General features: G+C 43.8%; 1 protein-coding gene and 1 long non-coding RNA gene across 3 annotated transcripts in view; one reads left to right on the top strand and one right to left on the bottom strand.

Annotated features, from left to right (window-relative positions):
- LOC139760675 (lachesin-like) overlaps positions 1–15,735 on the top strand; it is a 46,087-nt gene that overhangs the window by 28,408 nt on the left and 1,944 nt on the right. For both annotated transcript variants that reach the window (XM_071684201.1, XM_071684202.1), the window contains exons 5-10: positions 2,187–2,345; positions 5,349–5,657; positions 6,653–6,790; positions 9,579–9,728; positions 10,491–10,604; positions 12,096–12,185. In XM_071684201.1, the coding sequence (XP_071540302.1) occupies positions 2,187–2,345; positions 5,349–5,657; positions 6,653–6,790; positions 9,579–9,728; positions 10,491–10,604; positions 12,096–12,185 (960 nt within the window). The remainder of the gene's footprint in view (positions 1–2,186; positions 2,346–5,348; positions 5,658–6,652; positions 6,791–9,578; positions 9,729–10,490; positions 10,605–12,095; positions 12,186–15,735) is intronic.
- The window catches only part of LOC139760676 (uncharacterized), a 45,612-nt gene continuing 36,743 nt past the window's right edge, over positions 6,867–15,735 (bottom strand). The window contains exons 3-4 of the long non-coding RNA XR_011715382.1: positions 9,569–9,694; positions 6,867–9,440 (exon numbers count right to left, since the gene is read on the bottom strand). This is a non-coding gene — a long non-coding RNA (uncharacterized lncRNA). The remainder of the gene's footprint in view (positions 9,441–9,568; positions 9,695–15,735) is intronic.

Below are 15,735 nucleotides of genomic sequence, written 5' to 3'. Positions count from 1 at the left end.
GATATAAGAGATGAATAGTGGAGATGGTATAGGAAGTTTTATGTTGTGAACCATCCGAAAATCAAGAGATGGTTAGAGCCTATCATCATATGAAGGTATCTGATGTATGCTTCTGAAAATGGTTCTTTGACGGCCATAAGTGTATGGCAATCAACGTAAAGTATAGTGTTTGTCTTTCAACACTAAATAGGATTCTTGTGATACATAGTAGCCAGATGAAAGAGAATGTTAGACAATTACACTTGTATGATGTTGGCGAATATAAATATCAATTCACTGCAGTTTTCTGAGTTATAATGACGGACACTCAGAAGGCTCTATAATTGAGGTAATTATTCATCTTCCTTATCGACTTCTCGTACAAAAGAAAAGATGTTGCAATTATCGAGAAACGAATAAATTTGTGACTGGAAAGAGACAGTAATTAAACTGAATCTTCACTGAAAAATAAGACCAGATATAGTACGTGTCACCTGACGACACCTCCATCTCCTCACATTGTTTGGTTACAGTAATGTTCCAGTTTATAGATCAAACTTGGACTGATGTATTCTCTTACCGTAGTTCAGAAGTCTTTACATGTTGACATCTCTATCAATGGCGGTGTGCTGAAGGTTCTGAGAATTTTAAGTATAGAGCTTAATGAAAGCTTGCCTGAAGGAGCGCTTGTATCAACACATACATACGTACACGTGAGACCCAAAGAGATATACAAATTAAAAACAGCAGAGACGAATAACTTACATTTCAGGGAAGTACTAGGAGGATAGATAGGATGAAGAATGATGTGAATATGTGGTGCGAAGGAAACATTAAACGTCTCTGACGATGGTGAACTTATAGTTTTTCACGTAACCTGTAAATCACTTTCATGAAGGTGATGCATAAGAAAGATCGGAGAGACAGATCATCTTCCTGATACATAGGCATCTGTATGAGAAGAAGAAAGTGGTGAAGTTTATTTCATACTCGTCTTAATTCATTTACGAAGTTGGATAATCAGTTGTCATTAACGTCATCCTAAAGAGGAAGATACCAAATTGCATATAATAATGTAACACTGGATGACAATGTTCATATACTGATTACCTTTGACTTAAAGAATTGCGTCCTCCTGGTCATGGCTAACTGAGATTACTTCGTTCTTCGATAACGTTTGGGATGAGGAATTTGTGTAGTAAGTTTCGTAATGCCTTTAGAGGGTCATCTCGTTGTGATGGGTGGGTGGAGGTGCTTGGTTACCGTGCTACGTGGTCAGTCAGCGGGCGACAATAACTTCTCCCTCTCTAGGTACACAGGTCGGTCGACCGGCATCCCCACAGATCAACTCAAGATTTCATCCCAGGGAAAGGCAATCCCGATAACGCTGATATATGGAAACATCCTCGGAGGGATTCCTCTATGATAGCCGCACATTCGTCTTGCACAAATCATCTGACCAGAGAACTGAAGATAATTTTGAAAACCAGTGGCTACCGGGGACTATCAATCGTACACTCTCCGTCAGCAAGGAAAACTTCATTATTTCGACAATTTATCATTTCCTGGCTTCTGAAAATTACAAAATACAACCTCTTGAGTCCATACATTTTGGATTATCGAATTATTTCATCGAAATAATGAAATCAACTCATAAGCAACTCCTGTCTGGTCTGCGTCCGACACCAGATCAAAAAACAGTTAGCACTGTCTTCAGACCATGACGTGGTCACCAAGCATCAACTGAGGTCATCAACCTATCTTGAAACTGAGTCTATCACGAGGTATAGGTTTAGCCACACCATCTATCACGAGGTATAGGTTTAACCACACCATCTATCACGAGGTATAGGTTTAGCCACACCATCTATCACGAGGTATAGGTTTAGCCACACCATCTATCACGAGGTATAGGTTTAGCCACACCATCTATCACGAGGTATAGGTTTAGCCACACCATCTATCATGAGGTATAGGTTTAGCCACACCATCTATCACGAGGTATAGGTTTAGCCACACCATCTATCACGAGGTATAGGTTTAGCCACACCATCTATCACGAGGTATAGGTTTAGCAAGAAACTGACATAGATGATGTCATCCTTTCTAGATCTGCTGTGTCGCTGGACAAACAGATTGACAAAGAAGACACCATCAGGTCCAGGTGTGTACAGGTGATGTGACTTGCGTGACCTTCTCTTCCACAGTTCCACCTGACATCATTGACCGAGAATCGTCGGGTGACCTAACAGTACGCGAAGGTCAAGATGTGACCTTGACCTGCCGGGCCAAAGGTCACCCGCCGCCGAGAATCATTTGGCGTCGGGAGGACAACCAAAACATCATTCTCGACTCGAGCAAGACAGGTCAGTTGTCATTAGTCAGCAAACGATAGTTTCTCCAACATGTGTAATTCGGGTTTTGTTTTCAAGAGAGGAAAGCTATGATGACTTTGGGACGGATATGGTGCATTGGTAGTGATGGTGAGCACTGTAATGGTGGGAGCGGCTGCCAGGATCTCCTGGACGAGCTAACATTATCGCCGGAGGCGGCTCGGCGGGCACGCCACTCCTGCAGAAGGCAGCCTAGCTCAGCGGGCATGCCACTACTGCAGGAGTCCACTCGACGAGCTCGTCACTGCTGCAGAAGGCATGTCGACGGGCCTGCCTGTATTGCAGGAGGCAGATAGGCTGGTCTGCTAGTGTCTCAAGAACATGTTAAAGGAGACAAGAGACCCATGGCTGTGTGACCCCGGCGGTGATGCTGCAAGAGTGACTGTCGACCGGCCGGCCGCGTAATGGCGAGTTATTCATTGCCTCTGATTTAACCACAGGAAGGGTCGCCCAGTCCCCCTGCGTGAACTAAGGGGAGGTCAAGGGGCTTATCTTGAAGGGGGATAAAGAGAGCGTACCATATCACGGGAGGGTTCCCTAAGAGGGGGACATATCACGTACAGAGGACGGTTTGCTCAGAGAAGAGAGTGCGTCACGATAAGGGAGAACATGTCCAGATGGAGGATTTCAAGAAAAAGGAGAAGTGTGCCGATGAAAGATAACAGATAAATGGGAAGACATGTCATGAAAACAAAAAGCAGTCACAAAACGTATCAAAATATGGGAGAGACGGTGCAATAATTGAGCGTACTATGGAAAATGATGAACCACCTTGAGAGGAGTACGTCTGGAGAAGATAGATTGTCGTACTTTGAAAAGGTTGACGCATATCAGGATAATGAACAGTGCGTAGCGGGAGAGAAGAAATGGCTTACACGGGAAGGACGGGAGTGGGGTTTTATTGGGATAAGAAGAGGTATCAGGAGATGAGCAATTGATATCAGAGGAGCTAACTCAACAGGTGGGAATGGTATCAAGGAAATGGACGAAGGGATCAAGAAACAAGAGAAGCCATAAAAGTAGAGAATGTGAATAAAAGAGAGGAACTGGTGGATTAAGGAAATGGAGAGGGAAGTAGCATATGAATAACATGATGGATTACGAAGGTAGAGACTGGTGCTTGTGAAAATGACGCATCACAACAACAAGGTTTCATAGAAGACCGGAAAAAACCTCGCAATCCGGAAGCAACAAGCAACTCTTTCGTGACACTTGTTCAACACAACCATACTCACTGGGCGGCAGGCCTCTCATCTGCTTATAAAGAGCATCAGTCCACTCGCCAATTTTGCACAAGTAACCCTGAATAATTCACTTGGCTTTCCTTTATGTTCGCACCAACAGCAGCAAACACGTGAAGATATTAACATAACGCGGGACTCGGTATATCCCTGTGCATATCTGGTTATCTCCAGCTGCCGAGTCATTATATATGACCCGTTGGTCATGGCCAGCCGCTGCCGAGGGATCTGATTAGCGAGGAAGTAAACCTTATGGTAATATTCATGACCAACTCCCCCACTGATCCCTGACCCTTTTGAAGAAGACCCTCCAATCGTCGTAGCCAAGAGTCACCTTCCCCAGGTGGTCTGTGTCATCATGGTCCAGACGAGGTCACCTCCCTCAAAGAAATCTGGATTACCTTAGTCTGGGGGGAGGTGATTATCGTCCTCTAGGACGTTCAGAGGGGAGGTCATCGACCTGAGGTGGCACAGAGGAGGTCACCGTTCTCCAGCATGGTCCAGGGGAGGTTACAGCTCCACGGGGATGCATCATCGAGGTCTAGGGTGAGGTCACCAGGAGCCTCCGTGGTGTAGCGGTAACAGTTCCTGACCATGACGCATTCATAGGCCGTCCGGGGTCGAGCGTATAGGTTCGAATCCTAGTTGCAGCACTCGATCCACAGTCAACCCAGGTGTTCAGCCACCATTGGGGGTCGATCGAAAAACTGTGTATTTGGCTCAGGCCAAGGTATATAGATAGATAGATGAATAGAGAGACAGATGGATAACGTTAATGATATGGCCTTGATCAGAGCCTCAGTTGTCCGCGCCGTCATAACTTCCTTTAAAAAAAGATCTGTGAAGGAAACCTCAAATTGAGTGTCCAGTTTGAAGGAAATGCATAAACTTGAGGTTGAATTATGACTTGATATCAAATTTCGTGGAGGAAATTGGATATTCCACTGACATGTGTGGTGGGTAAAGGAGCTATTTCCAGGTTGGCCGAGGCAAGTGGTAAATAACCTCAAGTCAGATGTAAGGAAATGTTTTTGAAATTAAGTCTCGAGAATGTGGCTGACTACAGAGCAGGGCAGCGAAGATGCGATGAATCAGGAACTTTAGAAAGAATGACTTTGTGAGTTTATGAGTTGAAGAATAAATCTTATGATATATATATATATATACATATATATATATATATATATATATATATATATATATATATATATATACATATATATATATATATATATATATATATATATATATATATATATATATATATATATATATATATATATATATATGTGTGTGTGTGTGTGTGTGTATATATCAGTGATCTGATATAACGTACTTCTTCAGGGATTGCTGTCTATTCACAGTTTACAGGATTCACTGTTTACAATCACTGTTACTCATTTGTATTTACAGGAATACATGTTTCACTTCACGTCAATATATGGTTATACAATTTACTTCATCTAAGGTTGATTATCACTTCCAGAATGAATAAAGTTTCTAGAATATTTACTAGTGATGATAGCTGGAGTCCAGACAATATGTTGCAACATAATCAAAATCACCAGGGAGTACAACCATCAGTTATGGTGTAGCTTAAAGTAATTCCAAGTCCGCCATACATCTTGGGAAACATCATCAATCTTGTTATTGTTCCTTCTTATGTTGCGGCTCCTGCAGGCTGCCTGCCCCTGCATGATGCCTCTGACGGACATCTGGACTGATTACTCCCCAGGTCATGGACGTGGTGAAGGCGATGACGTAGCGGCAGTATCCGGGAACGGAGGAGCGATTGGATCTTCACGACGCAGGGTGGGCTTGCTTGGCTCTGCAGGTGGTGCTCTGGGCGTGGATGGCTCTGCAGCTGGTGGTCTGAGCGTGGCGAGCTCTGGTGGCGTGGGCGTGGGCCGGTCGGTACGGGTTGTGGAGGGGGAAAAGCTCATCTTGAAGAAGGTGTCGCGTCTCCAGATGGGGTCATACCTGTGCATCGCCTCCAACAGCATCCCACCGTCCATCAGCAAGAGAGCTCACCTCAGCGTCCAGTGTGAGTGGCACAACACAGGCCGTGGGAGGGAGGGAGGGAAGGAGGAGAGTGGAGATTAGAGGGCACACAGAATGAGTGATGAGTGAGTGAGGCAAGAGAAGGGACGAGAATGAAGAGGAAATAATAGTGGGAACAGACTTGCAGCAAAATTGCTTAACCATGTGATGAAAGAGGAGACACTTGTGATATGAGAGAGAGAGAGAGAGAGAGAGAGAGAGAGAGAGAGAGAGAGAGAGAGAGAGACAGACAGACAGACAGACAGACAGAGTAGCATAGCACAGGAGAGGAGGGTGAGAGGTGGTAAAGATATAGAGAGAAGAGTAAAATATCTTCTCAAGACGCGCCGGGACAATGCAAGACATAATGAATGAAAAGGAAGTCTAAGGAAGAGAAACACGAGAGGGAATAAAGAGGGAGATGTACAATGAGAAGTTTGTTGAAAGAAGGAAACGCTATATGGGAGGACACAAGGATGAGGTCAAACACGAAGGGAGTCAAGGCTTAGTGACCTGTATGTTTCGTGTGCGAGTGTGAGGTGGAGGAGTGAGCTTCTTCACTAGTCATGGTGTGTAATACATAGTCTGTCACCTGGCATCCCTCCCTCACACTCCCATGCTGCTGTCTGCCACTTGTCATCCCTCACTAACATTGTGACACTCTGGAAGTATCCCTCTTTCTTCACACTTTCCTCTCCCCTCACTCCACCTCTCATATTCTCCTGTTAACATTCTTACTGTATAATCTCCTTCAACCAACCGGGGCCCGAGTCTGTGGGTCACCTATAATCTCTCTCTCTCTCTCTCTCTCTCTCTCTCTCTCTCTCTCTCTCTCTCTCTCTCTCTCTCTCTCTCTCTCTCTCTCTCTCTCTCTCTCTCTCTTTTACTGTAGGTTGTCCTTTCACTCACTCTCCCACAGAGTCACCCACACACACTTCCATTAGATCATCCACACACACGCTCTTTCTCTCTCTCTCTCTCTCTCTTCCCTTGGGGCAGTCCCTCCGATGACCTGGGTGCCGCAGCAGCTGGAGGGCGCCTACCTGGGTCAGGACCTGACCATCGAGTGTCGCACCGAGGCCTTCCCCAGGAGCATCAACTACTGGACCAACACCCGGGGAGACATGATCGTCGCAGGTCAGTTTTCCCGCCGTCACTTCGCCTCTGCTTCTCTCCATACTACTGTCTCTGTCTCTCTCTAACTACCGTCTAGTCCACGATGTATGCTTGTATAGCAAGCATTTATCTCCCTTACACTTCGCATGATGATGGTACATTGATATCCTCTTAGTAAAGAAGTGAATGAAATAAATGGCAACGTTGCACTGAGAGATGATTCCTGTTATAACAACTGTTTGTTGTTCAAGACAACGTGACTTTCAAAAAATAAATTTCTGTTCCATCTTATTTCCAGATTCAAGATTTGGTCTGTAGGGTTTTGATACTCGGAAACTAAACAAATATTATCATTTTATGATGTATCATCTGCAACCACAGTTTTGTTTTGCTTCGTTACAAAAATACATACGTATTTTTTGTAACATATGTATCCGTCCCCTTCATACTGCCTCGCTAATCAGATGGTTTCAGAACAATACGACGATATTTACGATCGGTCAGTAATAGACGACTGACAATGCTTGAAACTGTCTTATATAGGCAAAGTGATCTACAACCTCCTTGTTCTTACATGCTCTCCGTTCTGATGTTCTTCTTCTGGAGCCTCACAGTACTGTACTGGGATATGTATTCATAAGTCTTGGTCATATCCACCTCCTCGTGCACATGTGTGTAATCTCTGTACCGTGAATTTGAATTGCATATCCGATGATACAACTGAAGCCACCAGTCACAACGAGTTCGCTTCTGTGAACTCCTACATGATCGGGTGAGATTCCTCCCTCCGTCTGAGAACAAAGATGTATCACACACACCATCGGACCTGCAGGAGTCTGGCGGAACCCACGTGGCTCTGAACGTGCACTCCCCAGCTGCTGGCTCAGTCTGCTGCACAAAGACGCTTTAACAATTCTGCAAATTTCAAGAGTATTTCCAAATAGTTGCACATTTTGTCATTCGTAGTACATTTAGATGAACAGGAGCGAACTGTCTTTAGGTGCAAAGGCGCGAAAATGTCTTTCAGCCTAGCCAGTGGTTGTTATCAGAGAGACAGACTAAGCACTTCTATTATAAGACAGATCACAACCACCAGAATACTGACTTCCAGAGCTTTCGACTTCCACTGTTTCAGTTGCTCCGGTTATCATCGTCAGTGATCTGACTTAATGCGAGACTCGCCCAACCGACTGCAATCCTTTGACTTCAAAGACTTCAGCCTCGATCAAAGCATCAGCGCCACAACTGCCCGGCCAGCGTTGTCCAACACAGTACATAACTAGTTTGTACATGAAAGAAAATGTGACGCACTCAAAGAATGTTCCGATTCTCGAGGATCTCCCGTGGGAGAATCAACAACAGAACGATATAAACAATAATACTGAGGAAAAACAATTCATTTGGTTACCGTACACTTTGGCAGATGTTTGGTGAAATACTTCTTCAAATAATCGAACACACATTCCTGTCGGAAAAGTTACGTTGAAAAGAAAAGGAACTTTTGTACTGACAATTGTGGAGGTGTAGAATCTTTGCAGCTGATTGTAAAGCGAGACAATAACTTGCACAGAAGAGGAGCAGTTTACAGCAACGCTTCGAACTCGCCCCAACAGCAGGAAAACTCTTCTGAAGTTTACTTGCTAATTTGTTTCTCTAGTTACCAGTTCTGCAGTAATCATCGAAGAGAGTTAGTTCGTCAGGTAAAACTAAAGAGAAAATCCATTGACGTGATATAAATCAATTTTTTCTATGACCCTCTAACCTGACTCTTAAGCGTCACGTCATCCTCGAGGGTCGTAACGTTGTCCTCAATGGTCGTCATATCGTCCTCAAGGGTCGTACCATGGTGCTGAAAAAGTTATCCTCCTTCGGAAAAAAATATTTCATCTTTTGCGGATGTTAAAGTTTTAGCAACATCTTGCTTCTTGTTGTATCTGAAGTGCGGTGGCCTTACACAAACTGTTGAGTGAACAATGGATGGCTCACGGAAAGGATTAAAGAAACTACCCTTGCATGTGGGGAACCTGCAAGTTCAAAGTCTGCCGTATACACCATTAAATTTGGGGCGCTCACCTGTCCCTGTGGGAAATTCTCTGATATACTATTATGATGTGTCTGTGTCTGCCAAGTTCCCCCGGCAGCTCGCAGCTCATCTCGGCCGTTCATGGTACGTACTCTCACTGGGTCTCCTAACTGAGTTAACCTCTTTGAAAATTATCCGGAAATGAAAACTTACTTAATCTAGTGACAGAGCCGTCGTGGGTACATACTGGCCTGCTGCCAGTCCTCTTGTTGAGAGTGTCGTACGGTAATCATTTCCTCCCTTTATGCGGATCGTACCCAACCCAACCGGCTGGTCTTCGTTTATTTTCTTGTGTCAGAGGTTTCTCCTGCCACACAAGACCTCTGACAATGTCTTTGAAAATTCTCTTGTTCTGAGACATTTGTTCGTCCCGGCAGTTAAGCAGTAGCAAAAAATTGCTATAATTGTTCTTTAGAAACATTGCAAGTTAGAACGAATCCTGCTACTTTACTTTCATTAAAAACCTTCTTCTGATCTGCTGCTGACGGAGGTCGTAATCATGTTACGTGCTGGAGATACTTGCGTTAATAGGTCGGTACATTTTGCTGGTATGTTTCCAATCATGTCACTCACCAGTCTTATCTGCATCTAAGAAAGAAATAACCAGAAAAATAAAGTTTCCTTAGTAACAATACCCTGTGCATTACCTCTAGTCACACGTTACAGTAAGTGTCACGCTCTGCACCCAGGCGACTACTACACCATCATGTACTAACTTCCTAATAGGTGATCGGTACGAGCCGGTGGTGGCAGAGACCTCCTACAAGGTGTTCATGAAGCTGAGGATAAGGCGAGTAGAGCGGCAGGACTTCGGTACCTTCCGGTGTGTGGCCAAGAACTCCCTGGGAGAGACGGACGGCGCTATCAGGATCTATGGTAAACAAGGAGTAGAAGAAGGAGAGAAACAGAGACACAAGAAGAATGATAGAATGACAGAGACTGTGTGTGCGTGTGTGTGGAATATAAAAAAAGACGTTGAGAGGCAGAGAGAGAGAGAGAGAGAGAGAGAGAGAGAGAGAGAGAGAGAGAGAGAGAGAGAGAGAGAGAGAGAGAGAGAGAGTGAACGATTCTGTATCCAAACATACATACACATATCTTTATACTCGTATATTGTGTACATCTGTCTACCTATCACTGTTACCGGATTCCGCCTCCATGAGGCTGCACCGCAGGTGAAAAGTAAATTTGGCGTAGCTGTACCATTGGAGTGCAGTCTCGTCAAAGAACTTCACACACACACACACACACACACACACACACACACACACACACACACACACACACACACACACACACACACACACACACACACATATATATATATATATATATATATATATATATATATATATATATATACATTAGGTGTCCCCTTAGACTGAGGAGCGTCTGTCTTTGAACATAAGACGCTGTAATATTGTCTGACAGCTCCAGCCATAGACCTCTCCACACCCTGTTTAACCTCCCTCCCACACCCATAACACCACTTCCAGATACACATGACGTCTTCCCCCACACCCAATACATATCCTAGCCTTGGACCACGTTCCTCCTACATTCCACCACCAAGAGCCTGGCGGTGGATGTGTGTGCTTGCCATGTTTCATCTGCATCAGCCACCTTTCCTTTCACTCACAGAGATCGAGTCTCCCAAGGCCCACGTGAACGGAGGACTGGAGGACAAGGAGGAGCTACCAGAGGGTGAGGAGCTCCCGGGAGACCCGCCCGTTACTCCTCCACCACACAAGAAAGGTACAACAACCACGTATACCTCGTCTTCATAACTCATGTCAGGGATTACATCAAGGGAGGAATAGCAAGGAGATATACCGGAGTCTGACGCTGGCATGTGAAGTTAGAATTGTTTGGTGTCATCTTTCACTGCCATAACAAGAAAAAAATATTCTTCAGCACCCGTAAATAGCGGCATCCGGACTATTCAAAGAGAATAATAACAGTCTCCTTATGACGGATATATCAGATTTGTTTACCACAGATGTATGTGAGACAGCTGGACACTAACACATATGATAAACTGTTACTTTATCTGACAAAGTTCCTCGTCTCACCGCTCCACCAGGGCAACGGGCAACAGTGGTGATGTTTGCAAACATATTTTCACGGAAATAACCAAGACGAAAGTATTTTGACCGTTGTTTTGTACTTAGTATTTAAATGTCTTCATTCTCATACTCTTTTATGGTTCACTTACACTATATCTTAACGTCTCCTAAGTATAGCATTTTAATCAAGTACCTTCTAATAACGTTACAGTGTTACATTACGTGGTGTAGTACGTATGTATGATGTTAACACCACGTGAAATGTTCAGTTCTCGTGATATCCCTGGTACATTACTGACATCCCTGGTACCTTACTGACATCCCTGGCACCTTACTGACATCCCTGGTACCTTGCTGACATCCCTGGTAACTTACTGGCATACCTGGTACCTTACTGGCATACCTGGTACCTTGCTGACATCCCTGGTAACTTACTGGCATACCTGGTGCCTTGCTGACATACCTGGTACCTTGCTGACATCCCTGGTAACTTACTGACATCCCTGGTACCTTACTGACATCCCTGGTACCTTGCTGACATCCCTGGTAACTTACTGGCATACCTGGTACCTTACTGGCATACCTGGTACCTTGCTGACATCCCTGATAACTTACTGGCATACCTGGTACCTTACTGGCATACCTGGTACCTTACTGACATCCCTGGTAACTTACTGGCATACCTGGTACCTTGCTGACATACCTGGTACCTTACTGGCATACCTGGTACCTTACTGGCATACCTGGCTACTGGCACAGCCAACGTTAATTGTGATATGGTTCCAGACTTGCCAAACTTCAGCAATATGGAGCTTCATTTACTTCTGTATGACACACACAAGTATGCTCACCTTCATCCTTTATTTCTTATATTTGGATTTTATGTATAAGTGAAAAATCAGCATGTTTCATACACTTTCGGGCATTTTCATATATATATATATATATATATATATATATATATATATATATATATATATATATATATATATATATATATATATATATATATATTGTCTTGTTTTACTTCTAACATGAATTCTAACTCTCTCCTCCACTCGCTAGCCACACCTATCAGCGTAGGTACACTAAAGCAAGTCCTCTTCACCAATAGTCACACGTAAGTTAAGTTTTTCAAGAGTTTAGTGGCATGTAAACTGACAGTTCGGTTCTCCCACAGAAAAAACGAAGTACAAGAATTTCTTACACCCGAGTGGGATGAATGACATTACAGACCAGCAGCACCTCGGCAAGCCTTATGGGAGTAAAGGTAAAGCACTTTATGCATTCAGTATAACGTAATGATTCAATGATACTTATGAAGTAATGACGTTATAACTCTCAGAGGCAGACTGATAGACACTTAATGTATCATTCAGTGGCATATCTATCCGTTCTCCCCATCATCATTTATTCTGGTATCACATACATGGGGTTCCATTCACAATTATATATATATATATATATATATATATATATATATATATATATATATATATATATATATATATATATATATATATTTCAAACTATTCGCCATTTCCCGCATTAGCGAGGTAGCGTTAAGAACAGAGGACTGGGCCTTTGAGGGAATACCCTCTTCTGGCCCCCTTCTCTGTTCCTTCTTTTGGAAAATTAAAAAAAACGAGAGGGGAGGATTTCCAGCCCCTCGCTCCCTCCCCTTTTAGTCGCCTTCTACGACACGCAGGGAATACGTGGGAAGTATTCTTTCTCCCCTATCCCCAGGGATAATATATATATATATATATATATATATATATATATATATATATATATATATATATATATATATATATATATATATATATATATATATATATATATATAAAGTATTTATGCATGCATGTATGTATATGTGTGTGTGTGTGTGTGTGTGTGTGTGTACACACTCCGCACAACAGGAGAGGCAGGGACCCGGGAGGCGGCGTCATTGTAATCCTGGCCCGCACTGGTGAAGGCCGACAGCTGCCGGAGCCTTGGAGGGGACGGCTCTGCCACCACCAGGTGGCCCGGGAGGGAAGGACCTTCCCAGCTTAGCAGCCACAGGTGAGGGCGCCGCCAAGGTGGTCCACTGTCCTCATTTTGAATAATTACGGGGAACAACCCGAGTCTGCGGCCACCAGTGGTCGCACCAGAGCAGAAATGAATATTATAGCGGCCCGGATGTAGCGCTCATCCGGCCTTACTTGCTCTGGATATATTTACACCTGAGAACCAAGGCCATAGTTCATTTCTCGAACTGATACGAACAATACCTTGCGTTAAAAGAACCAAAATTTAACAAAACTAATATTTAGTACTTACAAAAAATGTGCACAAGTACCCCTACGAAGACTTCCAGATGGTTTACGTCATCAGAAGACTTTTTGATCATATGTCTTCAATTTCTCATAGACAATGAATAACAATGGGCCGGCTCATCTCTGATTCAACGTCAGATCTACTTCTCTATGCGCCATAAGAGAAAAATAAATCAGTAACATAATTTATCCATTCATGACATCTAGATGAAGACCAAGTGATTCGTACTAGCACTTTTATTCATATATATATATATATATATATATATATATATATATATATATATATATATATATATATATATATATATATGGGGAAACCTTTTCTAAATTACATTTTCTTCTCTTACAAATCTCTCTTTTTTCTATCCATTTCATTAGATATGATACAAGCTGTTGAAATGAACTTAACACATTACTCGTTTGAAAAATACTTGGTTAAGTTCTTCCAGTTCCTCAGAGGGAGGACGTGTTGTACGGGCAACCCAGCTAAGGCTGCTCAGGCGGTGAAATAAAAGTTGGTTGCTCTTTCGACCATGGTTGACTCCATGAACCTGGAGCCAGTGTAATTAAGGTCGATAAGAACAAAAAGTTTTTAAGGTTCCCAGTATTTTCACTCCTTTTCTGTTCCCTAAATTCTGAGGTCCTCTTCAAATACGTATATATCAGAAGTAGTGCAATCATCTACGTAGTGCTTCACCGGTTGCCAAGCATCCCTCCAACCATACGTCGGCAGAAGCTCATAATTGGTCAGTCACTTCTCTGTCCCAGATACGCTGATATCCCGAGTAGACACAGGAGTGGCCATGGGATGGGCTACAGTAATGCGAGGAGCACGAAGGTCAAGACGAGTGACAAGGTAAGATCTTGGGACAAAATATAAGAAGTCCTCCGAGTTCGGAAGCGTCCTTACAGCTTGCAGGGGAGTCATCCTCATGCAAGCATTAGTCTGGTGCAACGTAGGTGAGACTTGGTCCAGCATGGCTGAGGCCGTCCCTTCCACGATGGTTTTATCCCAGCTGCTTTGCTTGTGTGTCCACCGAGACATGAGTCTGGATGAATTATCACCGTAGTCATCCTAACCCTCGGCCACAGTGATGAAATCAGGATCATATGCACCTGTAGATTTGTGCGGGGCTTCTGGCAGCACTTCAGATACCAGTCCGCTGGAGACTACAGTGAGCTGGAACGACGATCTGGGGGGCAGTGTGGGGCTCCAGTGCCATCTCGTATGCTTGAGATGGTTGCTTGGCTCAACTGGCAAACATCTAAAAAGAATTTCAAGTCTTTTTCAGTAGCGACTTCACTATTTCCTCATATTCCCTAAGTCAGTCATTACTGGAATATTGTGAGATATCGAGGATCAAAACGCATCGCGGGCGCCTGTGGTAGTGATTGTGTCTGCCATCTTTCTCAAGTGTCATGTCCGTTTACCTAAAATGCCATCGGTGGCCCTTGGAACCAAGGAGGCTACCGTTGACGTGGTACAGTTATGAAAGTCTAGTAAAGAAAAAAAAATACGCGGATTGATAGAAGCTTCTCAGGTGTTTGTAGATCCACTTACAGAAACTGAAAGTGTTAGTGAAAGAAGTAATGAAGAAGAGAATTCCATAGTTTCTCTGTTCGAGGGAAGAAGGCAATACCCTCCCTCTTCCTTCCCCTTGCTGGCCCACAGTTCTCACCCACACAGCACCGTCGTCAGATCCTCTGTACCATCAACATACCCAGTAACGGACGATGGCTCGTCTCTGTAAGACTCGTCAATACACCAGGAAGATTTGCCCATCACCCATCCAGAGATTCACCTCAGTTACCATAGTTCCATTCGTTGCCCTGTCCATTTCCCGGTATCTAAACACCCCATCCAAACTCAGACCAACCTGTCTCCCGATCCCCTATCAATGTCTCCTCCACACTCTCTCCCAGGTTACGTCACCAACTGCTGAATAATTTCTCTAGCCGGTTAATGAAAAAGAAAACCGGTTTGCAATTCAATATGCATGAAATATCTTCCACAGTCGCCAGAAAAGGCTGCGAAAAGGTAAATAGTAAATTTAGAAGAAAAGTATGTTAACTCTCGGTGCAATCTTCTCAAAACTCTACGACACATTCCATTCGGAAGTGATCTTTGGGGAATAATGTAGACTTAGTGCGAGAGGCTTGACCGGGGAGTAGGGTGGAAAAGAGTAACGAAGGAGGCCCGAGAAGAGAGATACTGAGGGTGACATAGCGAGTTGACACACGGCGTGTATGGTCCTTGATACAGAACAAGTGATTGCAGAGTGGTTGGAGGCGGAGGAGAGGCTGGTGATACGTAAGAGCATTCATGCAACTTCCATGAGGACAGTGATTGATGTTAGCATACTCAACAAGAAGACAGATCCAGGGATTGTGCTCTTGTAGAAGGTAAATGACCGAAGAACTTGCAGTGAGGAAGAGTGAAGGAATAGTGTAGACCTGACAGTAGTGTCATATCAAGTTTGGTTCTGGTCAACAGAG

This window comes from Panulirus ornatus, chromosome 37, assembly GCF_036320965.1.
Source record: "Panulirus ornatus isolate Po-2019 chromosome 37, ASM3632096v1, whole genome shotgun sequence".
NCBI classification, from domain to species: Eukaryota; Metazoa; Arthropoda; class Malacostraca; order Decapoda; family Palinuridae; genus Panulirus; species Panulirus ornatus.
This window is presented reverse-complemented; position numbering and strand designations above follow the sequence as displayed.